Raw genomic sequence first — 20,172 nt, 5'->3', positions numbered from 1 at the left:
TAATCTCTGTTGCTGGAGATTTTGAAAGTGGGTGAGAAAAACAGCGGTCAGGCATGAGGTCGCTTCATTCAAGACAAGATGATCCCCGAGATGCCTCCGGGCTCTTGTGATTTACTATTTAATGATGATTGCGCACCACAGCCTACACGTATGAAGACACAGGCTCTGCTTTGAAGAGCACGGCTCAAGACGGCTATTTGTGGTCCTTGACGAAGCGCCAGCGCTTTCACCATATTAGGTCACTGCGGCCACGGTCCCTGCTCCCAGACAGCTACAGGGGACTGAAGATGGGCTTCGGCCAGGGAAGACTAACGAGGTGCTGAGCTTTAATGAGGTGCTAGGCTCTCGCCCTGAAATTCGAAATTCGCACAGGAATGCTAGGGAACGGTGTGGCGTTAACTCCGCACGCTCCTTCCTGGGTGCCAGGTACTTTGGGATCCTCCAGCCAAGGGGCTGCTGCAGGGTTTGCTCTAACGCCATAAATGACACTCGTTATGTCTCACTGCTTAATTAACTGCCGTAACAAGCTGTGAAATCTGCCAGGCGAGTTACCTGTGCAGCCCCGTGGTCTGTGTGGAGATGAGCCATGCCAGAGCCCCTCAGGCAGGGCAGGAGCCCCTAACTGCACTGCTGCAGCTGCCTGTTTGCAGGCAGAAGTGACATATGCTGCATCTTGTGCCCCAGACCAGGCAGGGAGGAATAAGCGGATCTGGAGCACGGGAACCCTCCCGAGAGCGGCAGAACTGGGACAGCAGCGCAGGGCGATCTCAATTCAGCCCGGCTTTCACCTTGTCTGACTCCATCAGCGTCAAAGGCACCAGCGCACACCCGAGGAGGACAAAATCACGCTTTTGGGGACAAATCTGGGCAGAGCTGCAGTCACCATTCACTGTCACAGGAGCTACGCTGGTCCTTTTGTCCTGCCGGGACTAAAATTCCCCTGAAGCGGCACGGGAAGGTGAACAAGCAGCGCTGTTTTCAAAACACCCGACCGGTGCTGGCTTTGCACAAGGAGTTAAAAACCCAAGTAAACCCGGTGCTGGTCCCTCAATGTCTGTGGTCTTGGGAACAGGCCGGTGGTGCGGCACTGCTCCTCCCTCCAGCATCCCAGGGCGGCTGTCCTTGCTGTCGCTCAGAAAATGGCTCCGTGCGTCAAGGTCACTTTATCCGCCCTCATTGCGGACCAGAAGCACTCACGTTAACACGTCTCTAATCAAAATGCGAGCTCAGGGCTGGGCTCTCTTCTTCCCTCTGGAAGGGCAAAAATTGATTTACAGTCTCTAATGGTAGACAAGCCTCCTTGCTCCTTCAGGCCACAACTGGTGCACAGATGGACCATGCAAAATTAGGTAGAATTAAAAAATAACCCGGGCTTATTCAATAATTCAAACCCAGAGTTTAAAATTGAAATGCCTTCCTCAAATCAGGAAACAGGGTTTTTTCATTTGCATAAAATATTGTACTACTCTATCCTTCTATTCACAGTTTCATCCTGTTTTTAACTACTGGTCTAACATTTTCTGAGTATCAAACCTTTTCCTCTCCTTTTACAGCGAAACGTATCAGATACACTTAATTATATATCTATAAAATGTATGTTATCATTACTCTATGTTGTTAATTTGCTCTCAGGACTGGAAAGTTAGTAAGCTTTTTTCACGGTAAGAAAAAAATAGTATTCGATTGGTACCTCATCAGTACTGGGTTTTTTTTACGTGCTTCCGAGCACTTTGGTGGCAGCTGGCAGTGCGAGGCTGCACTGTGCCGTCCCTGCTGGCCCCTTACGCTTGGCAAAACTGCCGATGCCATAGCGCCATAACAAAAAACCCGCAGACAGCATGCTGTTGTGAGAGCCACGCTGAGGAGTAACGAAACACCTATTTTTGTGTGTACAACAGCCGAGATTCGGGCAGAGTGCAATACCGAGATTCCTCTGTATTTCATAATTACTACACGCGCTTGTGTACAAAACAACCCCTTTTCCTGCAGATCCCAAAAGGTCTAACAACAACTCAGAGAGGAAAAGCCCAACTTCCTTACTCTGCCAGGCCGAGAAGGGGTACTCGCTGCTTTTACAGAACAATAGCAGGCAGAATACTCCTTTGCATTTCACTGGGGTTTCTTTTTACTCTCAGCCCTCCATTAGGAAGTCAATAGCGTTATCTGCGAACAAACAGCCCTGATTTAAAGAACTCCGGTGTTGTTATTCCCTGCAAGCCTGCTCTGAGCACCACCGAGATGCAGGAGGGAGCTAGGGGTGCGCAAACTTCTGCTGCTACAAACTGCAAAGGAAATTACTGGCTCCTTGCTCCGAGGCTGAGCTGATGCGGCCGGGTCCTGGCTCCGGGCAGGGGACAGCCGAGGCGACCTCCACAGACCTGTCCTCCTCGCCTTGTCTGCTTCCAGCCTCCCTTTCCAGCTCTTGTCTGCAGGCTGTCGTTTTCCTCCTGCGTGTCCCTTCCTCGCAGATGTTTTAAAATACTGTTCTGCATTTTCTAGACGAGATTATATTTATTGTATGAAAAACTGGGAAAATTTTGAGGTGTTTTTAAATCAGCGTAGTCTCTTGCAGAAACACGTGTTTGTCAGAGTTTCCCCTCTCAATAAAGAAGTTTTAATGCTGGAGGCATTCTTACCTTAGAAAAACCCCAGGGTGGGCTTTTAAACATTTCAGTCAAACCGGGTTGAGCAAACTCCTTTTATAACACAAAACCATTTATGCTTTGGAACCAGCCATGGGGCTGCTTTTCACATTCCTTGTGCCGCTCTCTCGACCATGTGTGTGGGTGGAAGCACCGGCAGAGCCCTCCGAACAGGGGCTGCTGTAGGGTTCTTCACCCTGCCCTGCCACAGGGGAAGGCGAAATCCCTGTCTACCCCTGCGGCCTCCGCGGGGGAACTATGCCTGCAGCCTGCCCGCGGGAGCATGGGAGGTGACACGGACGTCACTCTGGGCCTGCCAAGGACGAGGGAACCTACCGCCATACCACGGAGCCACAGCCTGGTAGCGAGCGTGAGTACCGAGGCCTGGGGAGACGAGAGGACAGGAAGGGCCTCCGCGGGGTGCAGAGCTCCGGCCCCGCTACGCCGGGGCCAGGCCGCCCCCCCCCGCCTCCCACAGAGGAGGGAAGAAAAGAGGCAGCAGGGCCCTGAGGGGCTGGGAGGACGGCCAGGGAGGAGGGGGAGACCAGGGCCGGCAGCGCTCGCCACCCAAAATGGCGGCGGCCCCCTCAGGCGGCCCCTTTGTCTGCAGCCGCCGCATTGCCGAGAAGGGCGCGAAACTGGGGCAGCGCGGACACGCCCCCCTCGGCGTGCCGGCCGCCAGAGAGGGCGGGGCCGGGGCTTCCCCCAGCCAATCAGCTGCCTCCACTTCCTTTCCTCTCACAGGGGCTCTCCCGGCCAACGGTCTCCGCGCTCCTAACCAATCGGCGCCGCACTCCGCGCCCCGCCCCCACGTGGGAGGAGGGGACGGCGGGGGGAATGCAGCGGTTTTGTTTTCGCTCCCTCCTCCCCTCGCCCCCCGTTGGGTCTCATGAATATTAACAAGGCCCAGCCCAATCAGGTGGTGCAGCGGCGGCAGCGCTTTGGTGGCGTCATCGCCCCGCCTTGCAGTGGGGTTAATCTGCATATTCATGAGATGGGCGGAGCACAGCGCGGGCGTTTATAAGCCGCCGCCCCGCCAGCCTCAGCGTACATCGCGCTGAAGCTTTGAAGTGTTGTGTGGATCTCCGCACCTCCAGGGCACCGGTAAGGCGCTCGCCGCGATGGGCGGGCTGCGGCCGGGCTGGGCCGGGGAGGTTCGGAGCGCCAGAGTTCGAGGAAATGTGTCTTAGGAGTGGAGGGCTTGCTACCCAGGGGAGTCTGGAATGGGGCACCCGTCCCGCGGCATGGGTGTCCTCTGCGGCTGTGGGGAGCCCTGCGGAGCTGTCCCGGCTGGTTGCTGGGGGGGTAGAGGGGCCAGGGGAAGGGTAAAATGCGTGCTCGGAAACAAAATGGCGACGAGCCTCGGCCGTGCAAAATGGCGGCGGGCGGGAGGAGGGGCGTCGGACTGCGCCTGCGCCAAGTGGGCGGGCCGGGAGGGAGGGGTGGGGGTCGGGCGGCGGGGGCTCGGCGGAGCGCGCATGCGCGGTGGGCCCTGGGAGCAGCGGGGCCGCGGCCTGGCATGGTGCCGTGGGGGGCCACCGTGCCGTGAGGGCCTACCGGCCGCGGAGGGAGCCTGTCGGGGCGGGAGACAGACTCCGGACCCTGCCTGTGCCGGCGGGGCGGGCGGCCGGGCCGCTCTGCTGGTGTCCTGCTCCAGGCCTGCACCCCTGGCTGTGCCCCGGTGCCAGCCAGCCTTGGAGAATCCTCCGCTGGTTCACGGGGTTTGAGCGTGTGGTACGAGTGTGAGATTATTGGTGGTATTCTAACCGAGTGAATCTTTCAGGCCTTGTGGGAATAGTGTTCGTTGGTTTGGGGGTTTTTTTTGAGTTACTGACTTCGGATTTATTGGCTTTGCAGGTCAGAATGGCATCAGATGAGGGGAAACTCTTTGTCGGTGGACTGAGTTTTGACACCAATGAGCAGTCATTGGAACAAGTCTTCTCGAAATACGGGCAGATTTCTGAAGGTAAGATGGCAGCACCCAGCTGTGATGGCTTTTGTGAATCTGTTGGATTGCACAGGTGCTGATGCTTTTCTCCTTCTTTATAGTTGTTGTGGTGAAAGACAGAGAGACTCAGAGATCCAGAGGTTTCGGCTTTGTTACTTTTGAAAATATAGATGATGCTAAAGATGCAATGATGGCCATGAATGGAAAGGTAAGGAGGCTTTGGAACTTCTTGCTTGATTTCCTTAAAATGTAGGAAGAGATGTTGGAAATATATCTTTCTGTGCAATGCCATGTAGAAAACCAGGTAAATAGTAGGGTCTTAAACCAACAAAGTGATAGAAATAGTGAAGAATAAATGACTAAATTTTCATGAGTTAACCTATATGATATAAAAATAGTAGTACTTTATAGGAATGCCTGTGAATACTGTTTGAACATCAGTTCACTTGCATAGTTGGCTTAGTTGTGACATTAAATAAAATCTTTGTTGGTAAGAACTAGTAAATTCTGGTACTGAAGGTGTGTAGCTCATTGTCTATGTGCTCTGCTATTTAAATGCTTCAATATCAATATCTTTTTTTCTGTTTGTTAGTCTGTAGATGGACGTCAGATCAGAGTTGATCAGGCTGGAAAATCATCAGAGAACAGATCTCGTGGATACAGAGGGGGGTCTTCTGGGGGCAGAGGCTTTTTCCGTGGCGGCAGAGGTCGGGGCCGTGGCTTCTCTAGAGGTGAGTGTGCATGAGGGATGTGGGGTTCCTGAGCTGATAATGGCTTTTGTCAGAATGCTTAAAAACTAAACCCAAACCATGATCTGGTGTCTGTTTGAGGAGGTGGAGACAGAGGCTATGGTGGAAGCAGATTTGATTCCAGAAGTGGAGGGTATAACGGCTCCAGAGACTACTATAATAGCAGGTAAAGTCATTGCAGCTGCTCATGGGTGGTTGGGAAGCTCTTGAAGCGCATCGCATGTAAAGGTCAATGGGCTCCGGAAGCAGTTGAGCAAATATAAAGCACGTGAATGTTTTTAACAGCAGGAGTCAAGGTGGCTATGGCGACAGGTCTTCAGGAGGATCCTACAGAGACAGCTATGACAGTTACGGTAAGTCTTGGTTCAAATGGGAATGATGAGTACGTATGCTGTAGGAACTCTCTAAACCTTCTGACCCTGTACTCGAGTCTGGAAATACTGTAAGGCTCAGTTGGACTGTACCACTATTGCTGTTCTTGCCCGTAAGAACCAATCTGCCAGGCTTTGGACGTGGTTGTGCCGTTTAAGTTTCTAATTTGTAATGCATGTGTAGGAGTTGCTTGGATCTAAGGCAAAGCAAGTTTTTAAAATACATTCCTCAAGCTTGAGACTAAGACAAAACTCAGATGCCCTAACAAACTTTAATCAAGGGTGGGGGAGTTCTCTTACGGTGTAGCAAACTAGCACTAGCTTCTGAAATAATGCAAGGGAGTAAAATGCTGGAACTTGTCTATGCTTCAGTGCCTTTACAATTGTGCCTGCTTCTTGTCCTCAGCTACACACAACGAGTAAAAATCCTTCCTGACTCAAGATCGTCCTTCCAATGGCTGTATTTATAAAGATTTTTGGAGCTTCGCTGAAATCGTTATTGTGTAGTACATCTACTTGTATTTTCACTTTTGTAGTATTATCAGTTCTAATCTTGTCAAACACAGCCTGACAGCTTCTGATATAAGATGGTCTAATTAGACTTTTCTTTAAGAAAGCTCTGCTTTTCAAGTGTTTTTAATCTTTTTTGAAAGCACTTCAGATTTTATTTTATCCTCCATGATGAGCCAAGGTGTTTTTTTTAAAGTTGTGAAGTTGGGGCCCCAATTCAGTTTCTTTTGAGATAGAAAGGACCTTTAATTCAATGTTCACTGGAAGCTGAACAAGCTGTGGACTTTTTTTTTTAAGTGCATTACCTTCGTCTTTTGTAACATTCCTTTAGTGTAGCAAGGTAGGAATGCAGCCTGGGTACAAATTGGAAGGCAAACCACCTTGATATATCTAAAGAGAAACTTGCTTGTATGTTCAACCTGCATAACGGTATTTTTACTGTTGTAATGATGTAAATTACCCAGAAATAGACTTGCAAACTTACCATAAAAGAGGTTCTTGAAAATGTTTATTTATATTGTCCTTTTTTACTGGAAGAAATATGCATATTCCATTGATATTGTATTTGAAGTGGTAAAGGATTCTTGTATACAGTTTTCTTTGGCTTTACGAAGCCTATTAAAAGACCGTCTGAAATGAACTCTGCTCCTGACATTTACATTTCATTGCACAACACAATCCTTGAAGAACAGTCTAAGTAAGAGAGGATGCCAGAGGAGAGGAGAAGACTAGCAGTAGTGCAAGGGCAAGCCAGATCTATTGACCAGTTGCTAGAATGTAATCTGAAATCGGTCTTGACATGAATTTGTCAACATACTTTCACATAAGAACAGTCAAACTTGTCTAGAGGCAGAGGACTGAAAGTATATGCCTTAGGATGTTCTAGTACTCCAAGCTAAGTCAGCAGAAGTTGAGGGAATGCTGGTGTTAGGCAGGATAAGTGGTGTTTCCTTAAACTACTGAAATAGCCTACATGGAAAAGCTGTAGTGAAGAATCAGCCCTTTAGTAACTGGACTAGTTACTAGCTTGACAAGTGTTCAATGGTAGGTAAATTGCCGTAATTAGCTAGCTTTGTCATTGCCTTACAAGTTCTAAGAATTCTTTGCTAGCATATGGAAACTGCAGTGTCCTTGGAGAAAAGAAGTGTTGTGCCTCCAACAGAAACCTCTGAGACGAAAGCTGCTCTCTTGGCTAGTTCATATGTGGAAATAGTCCTGTAATTCGAGGTAACTCCTTTTGCTCATGTCCGCATCCTTCCTCTTGTTGAGAGCTCATTTGAAAGTCTAATGTACCTGTGAAATATTCCTTTGACAATTTTGGTCAACTGATGGAAAAATTTTAACCCATGCCGTATGCAACCTTTGGCTTGTGGCACAACTTCAGTTCCACAGATCAGAGTTGGGCATGCAGTCATGTCTTGCTAGTAGGTATGGAAGCAAGATGGGAAACGAATTCCCTGACTTGATATGTGTTCATCTATTGAGAATCTTCCTAGACTTCATTAAGTTGCTCACTTTAATTGTAGCTTTCTTTGCCATCCTACTTGTTGCCATTAACTTTTTCCCATAGCCCACACCTCCTAAGCAGCCATGTCAAAGTGGTTAACTCTCTGCTTAGGGATGAAATGATACATTGGCTGGCGTAGCAAAGGCATCAGCCAGCCCTGGAACAGTTTTCCCAGACTGTGCTTCTGTGATGTGATGGGTTCAGCGAATGGCTTGTGAAACCCTCGTATACGATGTGACTTGTGTTGGGGGAGGTGGGTGGCGATGTAAAAGTTCTGCTTGATACTCTTATTAATGCCTCTGTGCTTTGGCAGGCTGAAGATGGGATGCTCCACAGCGAAGCCGAGCGGGGATTCTGAGGAAGGAGAGCATTTGTTCCAAGGAAGCAGGACCAAGACATGGGTTTGCCAACCAGGTAACATCTTGCCCCTGGGGCTGTTTGGAGCCAAAATGTTTGGCTCTTGCTGCTTCATGGTGCTGTTCTGTAAGCGGTGAAGTCTGAGCAGTAGTTTGTAGGTGAGAATTCCTGTAGACTTTCTCTGCCTTTAAATTCATTGTCTTAATTTCATTTCAGCAATGACATGCATCAGAAGACCAAGGAGGACGGCCATTGACTGGAGTGGTGGAGATGAAGAGCTCTGAGCAGTGTTACTGGTTTTTATTATATAGGTCGATTGAAGGAGGAAATAAGTCAAGCTAGAATAAAATACTGGAATGTGGAAAAAAATAATAAATCTCTGTAGTACTTTTGTGGGGAAACATAAGAAGAGTGGATTGTGGCCAAGGCATGCAACAGAAATTAGCTATCTGGCATATGGCCCAGGTAGAAGTGCCAAATAAAGCAGTGCTGTTCTGACTGGGGAGGTGGATGGAGAGGGCAACCTCTCTAAGGGCGAGTTTGAGGATGAAATTGAAATGCTTCATTGTAACCTTGAGTTAAGGGCCTTAATTACATGGTTTGTGCATCTGCATGACTTAAGTAGTGAAGCTGTTACACCTGGAGGGAGCTGTGGGATGGGCAAGTATAGGGACAAGGAGTCAGTATTTGTGCAGAACAGAAATGGTAACAAATACAAAAGTCTGATTTGCACTGAAATGCTGCAGCTCTTTTTGAGCTTGAATAATGGATGATTTCCTTCTATATGCATTAGTCATTAAAATTATTTTGCTGATGAAAGTTGAGGTGTGATGCTTCTCCTCAGAGAAGGGGGTGCACACTTCCAATGCTTCCATGCTGTGGTTCTTGGGTGGGATGTGAGCTTTGCCTGTCTGACAACAGGATTTCTTTGTGTTTAAGTACTTGGCTCAAGGCGGAGCTGCCCCGGGTTTACCATCTTGGTGAGGTGGGTGGCTGTAACTCAGAAGCAAACTTTGCAGTTTGGGGTTTGGATCACTTAGGTTAGAAATTACTTAAGTCTGAGAAGTAACAATTTGGTATTGGCTAATTATCTCTGGTCTTTCTATGTCCTGAAAATTTCTAGTAGAGCAACTTGAGGTGAAAACTGCTGCATGCTTGGAGATGAGTGGAACAAGACAAGTTTGACAACTGCAGTTTTGTCTTGATTACCTTGACTATGGAATAGAATGGCTAATAAAAGACTTGGTGCCATCTTCTGTAATCAGCAGATGTTGCCTTTTATTTGCAATGTCTTGTATTCTGCAGAGACTGCTGTGTGCAGGAGTCAGAACACTTGGGTTCTGTTCAGTTAAGGTTCTTGATTGCCATTTTGTGAACTGCTGTGATTTTTGGTTGCCCTACCTTGCACCCAAACTGTACGAGTTGTTGGCCTCGTACGTGGCCTGCAGGACTGGGGCAGAGGTGCTGGCACTGAAGGTGGGCTTTTCCTCGCTGGGAGGGTGCGTATGGCATGGGAATGTGAGATTCCTTGCAGGAAGTTTGCACTCTGGTGTTGATGAAATACTGAACTTTCCTCTGATCCATTAACCTGCTTTCTGGTAAACTGAAGTTACTGGGAGAGTTTTCAGGCTTTTGTGGAGTGTGCTGTTGAGATGGAGCTTTCTAACCCCAGCTCTGTTGGATTGGCACTTCTCCTGGCCAGTTTTAAGTCCCACTTCCAAAATGAACCATCAAAAAGTTAAACTAGGCAGAAACCGCCCTTTTCTTCCTCTTCTGCATGTGTAGAATATTTGTTCCCAAGTTTTTATTCACTTGCTACCTAGTCCCTGGCTTGTAATGAAGTCGGTTGAACGCTGGTTGTTGAATTCCTCCAGCTCTGGTGTGACTCTCATTGTACAAACTCTCCCGATTGGATGTTTTCTGATCCATCACTCTGCAACTCAAACTGTCCTTAAAAGTCTCTGCCCTTCAGGCTGTCATCTTGGATATGTCATAGCCACCTGTGTCTTGTCATGCTATGCTGTAGAGTAGAAGCAGCTTATTTTATTTTCACTGCCTGGTGGCTGGTGTGGGGCTCAAAAAGAAGTGCTGCCTTCCCAAGACCCGCTGTACCTCTGCTCATTTGGCTCAAACTGAATTGATGCTCATGAAGAATGAGTTCTCATTGGTTAAATCCTGGAACTGCTGTGGCTCAGTAACAGGACGCATGCTGCTAGAGGCTGACAGCTGTGAGGGTATTTTTGGCAGCTTTGGAGGGCAGGAGACTGCAGTGTGATATGTGCGGGCAGTAAGGGGGCTTCTGATGGTCTCTGCTATTCCCCTGCCCACCCTTTTTGTGTGAAAAGAACACATTTGCTTGCTTCTGCTCCCCTTCCCTCTTTTTTTTTTAACTGATGCTTCTCTGGCTTTTGGTTATGCTGTGCCCCACTTCAAGGACAGTCTTTTAAGAGCAGTGTATTATCCAAAAAAGTGCTCATGTAGCCCAAGTGTCTTTGAAGAAATTGTGTGGGTATCATGCCCAGTAACAATTACTGCGGCAGTGTGTTTGAAGGGCAGAATTAATTGCGTATTCTCTAGTCCATGCTAAAAGCCTGGCTATTAAGTAATGCTGTGGTGGCTTGCCAACCTTTCCAGGCGTAGCTGCCACTCGAACAGCTCTCCAGAGCGGATGGGTGTGATGAAGGCTGGACACCTAGCTAGTATAAATGAGCTAAATTAATGGGTAAAGTCGGCTTTAAAAAGAAATGTTTCCTCTTGCTGGGGAGTCCCAGGTGCAAAGGGATTTGGCAGGGGAGCAAGCAGGGAGCTTGCTCGTGAGCCCCCCAAGAGCCACCCCCTTTCCCTGCAGCAGGAAGAGTCTGTGGGAGCCCCGGGGACATTTGTGCATCCAGAATGGGAAGGATTATCAAGCTTGCTTCCTGAAACCTACTTTTCTTTCTTTTTTTAACCTTTTTCCAATTATTGAAGTGAAGAGGGTTTAAAAAAAGAAATCAGCTGACATACTTTTGGGGGTTGCATTGAGCAATTCACCAGTGAGGGTTTTGCATGTTAATGGAGGATGATATTAAATATAGGGGCATGAGAGTGTGAGAAACCTTTGCTGATAAAAATGCAGTTGGGTGATGTTTAAACAAATTCAAACTGTAAATACTTAAAAGCATTATTTGAAAGACCTTCCTAAATAGGATGCCTAGATGCTTAAATGCAGGCAGAAATAATTAATAGGTGCAAAAATAGAGGCCTGGTTTGAGATGCTGTTATTTTGGCATTGCTAATTAAGGTGCTGCATTAATGACACGTTGCTGGGATGGGTTGAGGGCAGAGCTAGCTGCGGGGGCTGGATGCAGAACCCAGGTGAGCCTGATATGACCCATTTCCAGCCAAAATAAGTTGTGTGTGTCCGTCCGTCGTCCCCCCCCCCAAGTCCTGTGTGTCTGAGCAGCTCAGGCCCTTCCCTGAGAGGAGCTGGTGGCTGACAGACCCCAGGGCCAGCCCGGGGCTCCTGGGGAGAGACAAGGCGGTTGTTAGAAAGGCAGTGGTTACCTCTGGCCGGGGAATTGCCCTCACGGCAGGGGAATGGTGGCCCTCGGGGTGGGGGGGGAGTCCCGCTGTGAGAGGGGAACGGTGGCCCTGGGTGGGGAAATGGCCGCCCTGAGGCGGTTGCGGCAGCTGTGAGAGGGAATGGAATGGCATGGCGGCCCTGGGGGGGACTCACGTTGCCCCTCCTCCACGAGAAGCGGTCGACGGGCCGAGGCCGGGCTAGGGCTGCGCGGGCTGGGCCGGCGCGGAACGGTGCCGCCCCGGAACGCCGCGTACGGCTCCGCCGGGCCCGGCCGGTACCTGCACCGCGAGGCACCGTCCCGCCGCCTTCCTGCGCCCGCCCCGCCGAGGCGCCGCTCGCCGGTCCGCGCCGCCTGGCCCGGCCATGCTGCGGCCAGAGCCCCTCTGCCGCCGCCGCCTGCTGCTGCTGCTCCTACTCCTGCACGTCGGCCGGGCGGCCGACCCCGCTCCTCCGGCCACCCCGACCCCGCTCAACGCTACGGAAGCGCCGCGGGCGGCCGCGGGTAACGGGACGCAACCGGGCCTGTCGCCGGGATCGCGGCGACCGCTGGGGTGGGGGCTGCCGGTGCTGAAGCGGGCGGTGTACGTGCTGAGCGCCCTCTCGTTGCTGGCCGCGCTCTATTTCCTACTACAGGCGTTCCGGTGAGTGCGGGCCGCCCCGGTCCCCCCACCCCGACCCGGTGTCCCCCGGGGCCCTGGCTTGTGCCCCGTGTCCCTGGATCCCCCCCTCCCTCCCTGTGCCAGGCCGGAGCTGTGCTTCCCTGTGCGTCCCTCTGGCACAGCGTGTGCAAAACGCTGCAGTAAAGTCACGGCGCTGTTATTAATTACCTACAGCAATTAGCAGTGATAAACCGTCTCCCCGCAAACTGGCGGCGTGGCAGCGCGCTCACCCCACGCTCTCTGTGTCCCTCAGCCCCAGGTCAGAGGGACCCAGAACCGAGCGCAAAACCCGTTTCAGGTTGAAGAAACCTCAGCGGAAGAAATATGGCCTTCTGTCGAATTACGATGAGAACATAGAGATGGCCTCCTTCGACAGCGACGAGGACACAGTGTTCGAAACAAGAAATCTGAGGCGGTAAGCGGGTATTTTGTGTGTTTCTGTTTTCCTCGCGAGGGGCTGTGACTCCTTTTCTAAAGACGTGGAGCTTTGGCACAGATCCGATAACCAGATCTGCATTAACGTAACTTCTGCATGTGGTCTCTCTGCATTTGCACACAGACTTTATCTCGCCTTTCTTCATTTTCTGCCCAAGAGTAGTGAAAGGGACGTACCCCATGTTGTTTGGAGCACCGCTTTGTGCCTTGTGTTTAGCCTGTAGGAAGGAGAGACAGCCCTTGCGTCCCGTCTGAGCCTTCTGCGTTAGACAGGAAAACAAGAACTCCTGGGTTTTTTCCAGTTTAGGAATTGCTCCCCAGTAAAACTGAGGCAGCCATTCCTGCTTTCTCAGCAATGTGCTTTCATCCCGTGGGTCATGCAAGTTTGATTTTTGTAGGATGTTTTTTTAAAGCTGAGGAGGAATGTTACCTCTGCGTCACTCGCTGTCCGGCCTCTCAGCTCCCCCAGCCGTTTTGCAGTGGGTAGTGATCTGTCCCGTTGTACATGCTCGCTCTGATGCTGGGTGTCTTCTTTTTTCCAGATGATTTGGGACCAGCGGCACCAACTGCACAGACTGACCAAGGGGGTGCAAGTCCAGTGGAATCACCTTACCGCTGCTCAAGTTTTATTTTTTTATAATTGCTTGTAATGACTATTAATTAACAGTACAAACACTTCTATAGCTGGGGCAGGGGAAAGGGGACCAAACCTGTTTTCTTCACACACATTTTTGGGCACAGGTGGAGCTAGAAGCTAAACAATGCTGCCTTGGGTACTGTTAACTGCACAAGGGGATGCTGAGGAACACGTAACTCCTGGGTGAATGCTCAGCATTTGAAGTCTTACAGCTGCAGCGCTTGAGTCCAGAGTGGCGTCTGCTGGCCTATCAGTACTTTATAGGTGCTCATATCCCTCTCCACTGACTGCAGCAGTCAGCTCGAAGTATCAGGCAAGTGGATTTTGCAGGCTGATCCTCTTTCCTTCATGCCGTATCGCATTACTTCTTCAGGAAGTGTCTCTGTCATCAACTCTGATCTGGTAGGAGCTGGGAGAGCTCTTGTCTGTTACAGTAGCAGTGGGTGTGGATAGCGTTGTGTTAGTTCAGACAGAGAATAGCTTTGGGAATGAGTTAAATGCATCAGTTTTCTTGTAGTTGCAGGGTGAGCAGTTACACGTGATAATACAGGTCATTACGTGGGTTTACAGAGCAAAGACGTGTTTACAAATGAAAGGTGCATTTCTACAAAAGAGCCATCGGTTGTGTAGTCTGTGGGGCTGCACGTGTTCAGGCTGTCCTGCCCAGCCGCAACGGTGCTCACCAGAGAAACGTGTGACGTCTGCCAAGCCTCTGGATTTCGAGCTGCTGGCTCTGTCTGACGTCACCTGAGGAAGAGTTGGAGCGCTGTGGTTTGAGAGGGAGAACCTCAACTCAGCTGTCCCTGAGCATCTGATGCCTGGAAAAGGAGGACCCGAGCCCCTGCGAACTGTGATTCTTTAACCCAGACAGCCCTGGTTCAGAAATAATCTCTTTATGAAGGGTAGAGGAGTTTCACTCCATTTGCTGGTTCTCAAGCTGTGTCCTGCTGCCAGCCCAGCAAACTGGGATGTTCCTGTGCAGCCCATTGTCTTGATATTTGGGCTCTTACAGCGTAGGACCAAATGTGAATGTGTTAGAAGGTCATCGTTAGGTGGACCTGCTGCTAAAACGGTGAAACCTGCTTGCAAAGTGCTCCTGTTTATGGCACCTTTCAGCCTTGAAGGGAAGGCCCGCCCTTGAAAACTATGGGCAGTGCAGACCTGTGTCCTGAAGTCCCACTTCCACCCAAAACTGGTAGTGCCTTTGTTAGGAGAACCCTTTACCCTGCGGGCCAGGGAGCTCCCTGCTTGACCTTACCTTTCAGTTGAAGCTTGAGAATGTCTTTGGAGGGGCGGCTCCTTCCTTTTGGTTAGCAAATCCTCTGCAGATAAGGGGACAAAACTGACAACAGAAAGGGCAGGGGCAGAAGGGATACCCTTATCAAACAGCAAGGACCCTGGTTTTGCTGCAGGTCACTGGGAGCTGGGGCTCTGGCTGCTGCTCCAAGATCCCTCCCGAGGGAGCAGCGTGATCCCAGTGCTTCACCTGCGCGAGGGGCAGCATTTCTCTGCAGGACGGGTGAGGTTTCCTGGAGAAATGTCACCCCAGGTGCTGGCAGCTCTGTCTTGCACATGTGCAAAAGATTTTTAAAGAGATATATATATATTTTTAGTAATGCTGTCATGTGAACACAGCACTTGGATGTGCCCTAATTTCATATTATTTGTATCCTTTCATTCCTCTTTTAGGTACTTTCTGCTTGTTTAGCTGATGCAGAGATGAAAGCGCTTGCTGCGTTCCTCTGTGAGGATAGCGGTAATGGCTAAATCTGGCCATTACCGCCCCTTGGGTGATCAGAGAGCTGATTTGTTTGATTTGTGGTAGTGTATCTTCCCCGATCCTGCACAGGCTGGCAGGTCTATGCATATGCTGATAACTTTCCCTGGCTCTTCAGCTCCCTCTGCAAAGTTCTTTCTTGCATTGTGCCGAGGCCAGGGGAGCCTGACTGTGTTTCAGTGGCTCAGCGTTGTGACTGACACATTCCTTGGCCTTTCTTTATCTGAGGCGATTAACTTGATCGTTCTTTAGACTATGCTCTTTGTTGGACAGATGGGTTTTGCAATTTTGAAGTTTCCTTACCTTGCAGGAGTGGATGATTTTTTTTTTATGTTAACAGTTGAATGATTTTGATCAAAGAGGGGACCTCAAGCTGTAGGTCTTGTCATGAAAATAATTTTGATAGAATTTGATTTTGCTGTAATAGGTATGTAGAATTAGAGCAGGGAAAGATGGGGAAGGATACAGCCAGAGCACGTAACGAGGTCCCTGTTCTGGTCCTAGGTAGGCAAGTGGTAATTAAGTTGAAGGCCTGGAGGAGATGCCAGCCCAGTATCTATGCACACATACATGTTTTCAGAGTCCTGCTGGCTGTCTTTAAAGGGGTGGAGAGTAAAAAGGTAATAGTGGGGCTGTAGCGTTGCATTGCTGTCACTTTTATTCTGATCCTGTTTTGGCTGGAGACAGGTTTGAGCTGTAATCAGTGACCCTGTGTGGCTATTTCCATTTTTCCCCTGAAGCATCCTGCATCTTGGAAGCAGTTGGCGGTCTCGGTTTGCTCTTTGCAGGCCAAGACGTTACATTCCTGCTCCACTCTAAGTCATCGTTAAAGGCGTTTTCTGAGAGGAGAAAACAAAGATGCTGATTACAGATCTGAGACTCCTTCGAGGACAAACCTATTGCTCGGCACAGCTGTTACTGATCTCCATTTCTCCTGGAAGAATAAATCGCAGCAGTTTTGCTAAATAAATCGCAGCTATCGCGCCCCTCACAGTGGAACGGAGCACCCCTGGGCAATCAGCATGAGGCCAGCGCAGGCTTTTGGTGGCAGGAGTAGGTCTGGCTAGTAACAGTGGCCTTTAAAGCCTTACATTATGTTTCCATAATGAGAGAACAGTTCAGTAGTTACTTCAGTTATAGTTTTAGTTACTTCATGTAACTTCATGTAACACATGCCGGTGTTGATAGCCTAGTAGGTCTCTCTGCAGTGGTTAGAACTTCTAGTAGTTTTTCAGAATAGATTTAAATACACAGATGCAGACACACGTGTGCTCTGAGCATGCGAGACAGCTCCGGTCTGGGAGCTGCACGGCTGCACCAGCGCAGGGCTGTGCTTGTACGAACACGCGCCGCTGCTCAGAGGAATGTGTCTGTCCCTGGGCAGGCTGATGCCCCGCCAGCTGCTGCAGCACTTTTCTTTCTCTCAAGTGAATTGGGGTGTCAGTGGGAGGCTCTGCAGACTCCGGCTGCCCTTTGCTGTTGCAGGGCTCCGGCCGATCCTTGCCGAAAGGCGCTGATGGGCGCAGGGTGATGAGGACCAAGAGGATCGTGGGGTTCCCTACGATGCTGTGTGGTCGCCAGCCTGTGTCTGTCACAAGCGAGCGCTGCAGAGTTCGCTTGAAACAATCACTGTTGTTTAAGCCAAAGCCAGATTTCAGAAGTTTACGTAATTGCCCCTCCGATCTTCTTGGAGGGCTGTATTGAATCCTCTGCTGCTGATATTGAGCTACTGGGCAAATCAACTGGACCGTCTGCTGAGGTTAATGAGATTGACTGAGAGCGGTATGAGCATCAGCGCTCTGTTGTTAATAACGTGCTTCTGTTTTGTTTCACTCGTACATGTGACTGGAATGGGATCTGCGGCGTTAAAGTGCTGGAGATGGACCTGTGGTCTGAGCAGATTGCCAAGAAGTCAATAAACCAGCACTTGAGTGCTTTGTGTTGTCTGTGCTCTCAGAAACAGAGGAGCTAGTCTTTCACCCTCCTGCTTGAGTTGTTGATTTATTTTTAAATAGCGACCAGTCCTGTATTGATTGATTGTTTTACTTTCATTTACAGCATCCCCTCTCCATTGTATCTTGAAACAAATGAAATAAAGCATTCTGTTTCGCCCAATCCCTCTGTGGCAGCGTGCTTGGCCGCCAGTGTTTGTGGTTGTTCTGCGGGGCCGGCTCACGTGCCCGGCTTGCTGCTGAGCTGCTGGGATGGTGCTTTTATGGAGCCTTTCTCTGCTCAGCTGCCCTGGCTGAGCATTGCCTTGCTCTCTATCAACTCCTTTTGTGCATCGGATCCACACGTCTTGTTGCCTACTGCTTGCCTTCGCCCAGGATCTCAGGGTTTGTTTCAATTTTCTAAAGTCTCCTCCCTTTCCTTTCTCCCTGTTCTTACATTAATCCCTTTTTCTTGTACAGAAGACTAAGTAAAATCCCTGCAAGGGTGATCCCAGCCTCTCTGCGATGGAAGAACCAAGTTACGTTTTGCTTGTTGGGAAGGAGAGGCCGTCCCCCGCCTGGGGATGTCCTGGCTCAGTGCAAAGAATTAAAGCCTGAACAAAATTAAGGGCGTTCCCTGGTACTATCATCCATCTTGCAATGGAGGGTGATTGTGCAGGTTTCGGTTGTGTAATTAGTGGCACTGAAGTAACAAGAAGCCGAGTTCCCTGTGTCCCTCTGCCACCCTGCTCTCTGGGTTGCGTCCCTGTGCCCTCTGCGCAGGAGGCTGGTGGCTGCGTGGCTTTTTGTTTGCTCCGTGATTTAACCCCCTTACTGGTAGGGGCTTCTCTTGTGCTGTGCGGAGAGGGCAGCCGGGCTTAGGGGCAGGCAGGGAGCTGGCAGGAGAGGGGCTGGGGAGCAGGTGAACCCTGTAGATGGCACTCACAGACCAAACATGCCGGCCGATGGGGCACTGGCAGCACCTGGTAAAGTTGAAAATAAATCGTGATGCCTTAAAAAGGCAAATCTGCCCCCCAGCTGGGAATGAGGTGGGAGCGCTGGCTCAGGGGCTATATGTCTCCGCTGCGGGGTGGGGGGAGCAGCAGGTTTTGGGGTGGCTCCTGGTGAGCTCTGCCTGGGGAGGTTCTCCCAGCTGCGGGAGGTGCTGTGGCCCCCGGCGTTATCTCCAGCCGGATTTAACCTAGCCCTGTTGGTACTTGTTTGCAAAGGCTTTTTATGATTCTGGGACAGACAAAGTTTTAAGATACTCTAATTCAATTGAATTAAGCTGTAGGCTCCCTGCTCACATGGGAGCTCACTACTGTGAGGGAAAAGCTTGTCTGTGCAGAGCACAGAGTTGTCCTGGGCTGGTCCGAGGCTTGGCTTAAACCCCAGCAGGACTAAAGCCTGGCCCAGAGTTTGCTCCCTTCTCCTTCAAGTCGCGTTTCCCAGTCCGTGTGCCTCTGGTAAGCACAGCACAGCGTTGCACAGACCCGTGAAAACCCAGCCCTGCCGCAGCAGCACCCTTTGGTGTGCACCTGGCTCTCCCTGGGGAGCGTGCGCTGCACAATTAGCTGCGGTGCTTAACGAATTAACGGAGAGCGTTCACCTTGGCGGCAATATGGGCCGTGCAGCAGCGTGGTGCTTTCAGCCCTGGTATGAGCTGCAATGGGATGCAAACCAAACACTCCTTTGTTTTCAGGCTCAGGGGGCTGGTAGCCCCAATGAGCACTAATGGCTGTGGCCTGTGCACGCTGCCTAAGCTGCAGACATGGTGTCCTCCACACCGTTTTCCTGGCCTTGGTTTCCATCTGCTCGGTGCTATGAGCTCTCAGCTCTGCCGAGGAGAGGCTCTCGCCGAGGTCTCTGGCTGGGATTCCAGTCACAAACACAAGCTGGCGGCATGGATCTGCTCTGAATTTATTTTAAACTCAGAGTTAAAGTGCTCTTGATGCTTTGGATGCAAATTTGCTTCCTTGAAATGGGAACTGCAGGCCGTTTGCTGAGCGCTGGTAAGCTCTTTTGATTTCGCTAGCCTGTTTGCTGCCGCAGCGTTGTACCTCGCCGCCGTGCTCCGTGGAGTGCAAAATAACCTCTGCGGCAGCGTGCTGGGGGAGGAACCACCTCTCGGCTTTCTGCCGGCATAGAAGAGCACTTTTCTTGCTCTCTGTACTCAGACCTGGGTTTTAATGAGGGTTCACATATAAAGTTGAAGTTTTCGGGGGGGGAGGGAAGCGTGGACAATAGTCCATGTGTGAGTTTTCCAGTCGCTGTATAGAAGAAGAGATGGTCTAAGTCCCTCCAGTCACCCGGGGAGGAAAAAAAGAGAGAAATATAAGATTTCACTATGGGTACAGGATGTTTCATTCCTGGATTTCAGAGCCCTTTGTCACAGAGGTGGATTCCTTGAGCACTGCAGAGAAGCTCAGCTGTCCCGGTGGCATTACCTGCATTGGCAGATTCCCATCCCCGAGGTCAGGGACCCGGCTCTTGGCCCCTTCTAAGGAAGGGATGCCTTGGGGGTTAAGTGTTGTATTCTGCTTCTCGTTGTTCATCGGGCTTCACGCAGGTTGCCCGTGCTTTAGATTTCATATTTGTAAAATAAGGAGAAACGAGGAATCTTCTTCACGGCTGGTTTGCAAACCGTGCTTGAAATGATGGCCTGGGGTGGGACTGGCCGAGTGGTGTGAAAGGCAGCCCTGGGTGAGTTGCGGTAAGATGTCGCAAGCGTTTTGTTCAATTTATTGCTAATACACTTGCTGAGCGGCTCTAGGGACTTGGGGGCTGCCCGTGTCTCTTGGAAGTGGAATTTCTACGCACACGCAGATTTGCTCCTGTGTCTCCGAAGGCGCTGTCAGCGTCCCGCGGGCGCCGGGGGCTGCTCGCAGGGAGCGTTTCCTCACCAAGTGCCGCAAACAAGATGGTAGACTTAATCCTGCGGTGCTCTGTGGGAACCAGAGTGGCTCTGAAATCGCGTCCCTGTGTTTATTGTGGAGTACAGGCTGTGCGTTGGGAAGGTGGCTGGAAATGTTCGAAAACCTGCTGTAGAGTCTCCTCTGATGTCTTCTCTGTTCCACTCAACAAAGC

The 20,172-nt window shown here is 50.4% G+C and overlaps 2 protein-coding genes and 1 long non-coding RNA gene across 14 annotated transcripts; 2 read left to right on the top strand and 1 right to left on the bottom strand.

Annotated features, from left to right (window-relative positions):
• Nucleotides 1-1,114: 1,114 nt before the first annotated feature.
• Nucleotides 1,115-2,885, bottom strand: LOC129197169 (uncharacterized). The gene is made up of 3 exons (XR_008574277.1): nucleotides 2,637-2,885; nucleotides 2,299-2,495; nucleotides 1,115-1,251 (listed from the first exon to the last, which is right to left on the bottom strand). It is a non-coding gene; the product is annotated as an uncharacterized LOC129197169 (long non-coding RNA).
• A 707-nt stretch (nucleotides 2,886-3,592) lies between these two features.
• CIRBP (cold inducible RNA binding protein) lies at nucleotides 3,593-8,460 on the top strand. 11 transcript variants are annotated; one of them, XM_054805263.1, is made up of 8 exons: nucleotides 3,593-3,746; nucleotides 4,500-4,608; nucleotides 4,692-4,798; nucleotides 5,183-5,321; nucleotides 5,424-5,505; nucleotides 5,625-5,692; nucleotides 8,041-8,141; nucleotides 8,301-8,460. In XM_054805263.1, the coding sequence occupies exons 2-7, from the start codon at nucleotides 4,506-4,508 to the stop codon at nucleotides 8,043-8,045; spliced, it is 504 nt and encodes a 167-aa protein (XP_054661238.1). In that variant the 5' UTR covers nucleotides 3,593-3,746; nucleotides 4,500-4,505; the 3' UTR covers nucleotides 8,046-8,141; nucleotides 8,301-8,460. The 11 variants fall into 11 exon arrangements, with proteins under 11 accessions (XP_054661238.1, XP_054661239.1, XP_054661237.1 ...); XM_054805264.1 differs by having other exon boundaries at nucleotides 5,421-5,505; nucleotides 5,628-5,692; XM_054805262.1 differs by having other exon boundaries at nucleotides 5,421-5,505.
• Nucleotides 8,461-11,807: 3,347 nt separating this feature from the next.
• Nucleotides 11,808-17,269, top strand: FAM174C (family with sequence similarity 174 member C). 2 transcript variants are annotated; one of them, XM_054805699.1, is made up of 3 exons: nucleotides 11,808-12,287; nucleotides 12,604-12,720; nucleotides 13,283-17,269. In XM_054805699.1, the coding sequence occupies exons 1-3, from the start codon at nucleotides 12,010-12,012 to the stop codon at nucleotides 13,284-13,286; spliced, it is 399 nt and encodes a 132-aa protein (XP_054661674.1). In that variant the 5' UTR covers nucleotides 11,808-12,009; the 3' UTR covers nucleotides 13,287-17,269. The 2 variants fall into 2 exon arrangements, with proteins under 2 accessions (XP_054661674.1, XP_054661673.1); XM_054805698.1 differs by having other exon boundaries at nucleotides 11,841-12,287; nucleotides 12,559-12,720.
• The last annotated feature ends 2,903 nt before the right edge of the window (nucleotides 17,270-20,172 follow it).

Source organism: Grus americana, chromosome 28, assembly GCF_028858705.1.
Source record: "Grus americana isolate bGruAme1 chromosome 28, bGruAme1.mat, whole genome shotgun sequence".
NCBI lineage: Eukaryota > Metazoa > Chordata > Aves > Gruiformes > Gruidae > Grus > Grus americana.
The sequence above is the reverse complement of the archived record's forward strand: the minus strand, read 5'-3'. Positions and strand labels throughout refer to the sequence as shown.

What these genes read in the sequence shown, in the direction of transcription:
- CIRBP (XM_054805253.1), top strand. Translation starts at nt 4,506, where the DNA reads ATGGCATCAGATGAGGGGAAACTCTTTGTCGGTGGACTGAGTTTTGAC. An exon ending in GGGCCGTGGCTTCTCTAGAG is followed by an intron (nt 5,322 to 5,420) that starts GTGAGTGTGCAT and finishes TGTCTGTTTGAG; the next exon opens with GAGGTGGAGACAGAGGCTAT. An exon ending in AGAGACTACTATAATAGCAG is followed by an intron (nt 5,506 to 5,624) that starts GTAAAGTCATTG and finishes TGTTTTTAACAG; the next exon opens with CAGGAGTCAAGGTGGCTATG.
- FAM174C (XM_054805698.1), top strand. Translation starts at nt 12,010, where the DNA reads ATGCTGCGGCCAGAGCCCCTCTGCCGCCGCCGCCTGCTGCTGCTGCTC. An exon ending in TTCCTACTACAGGCGTTCCG is followed by an intron (nt 12,288 to 12,558) that starts GTGAGTGCGGGC and finishes TGTGTCCCTCAG; the next exon opens with CCCCAGGTCAGAGGGACCCA.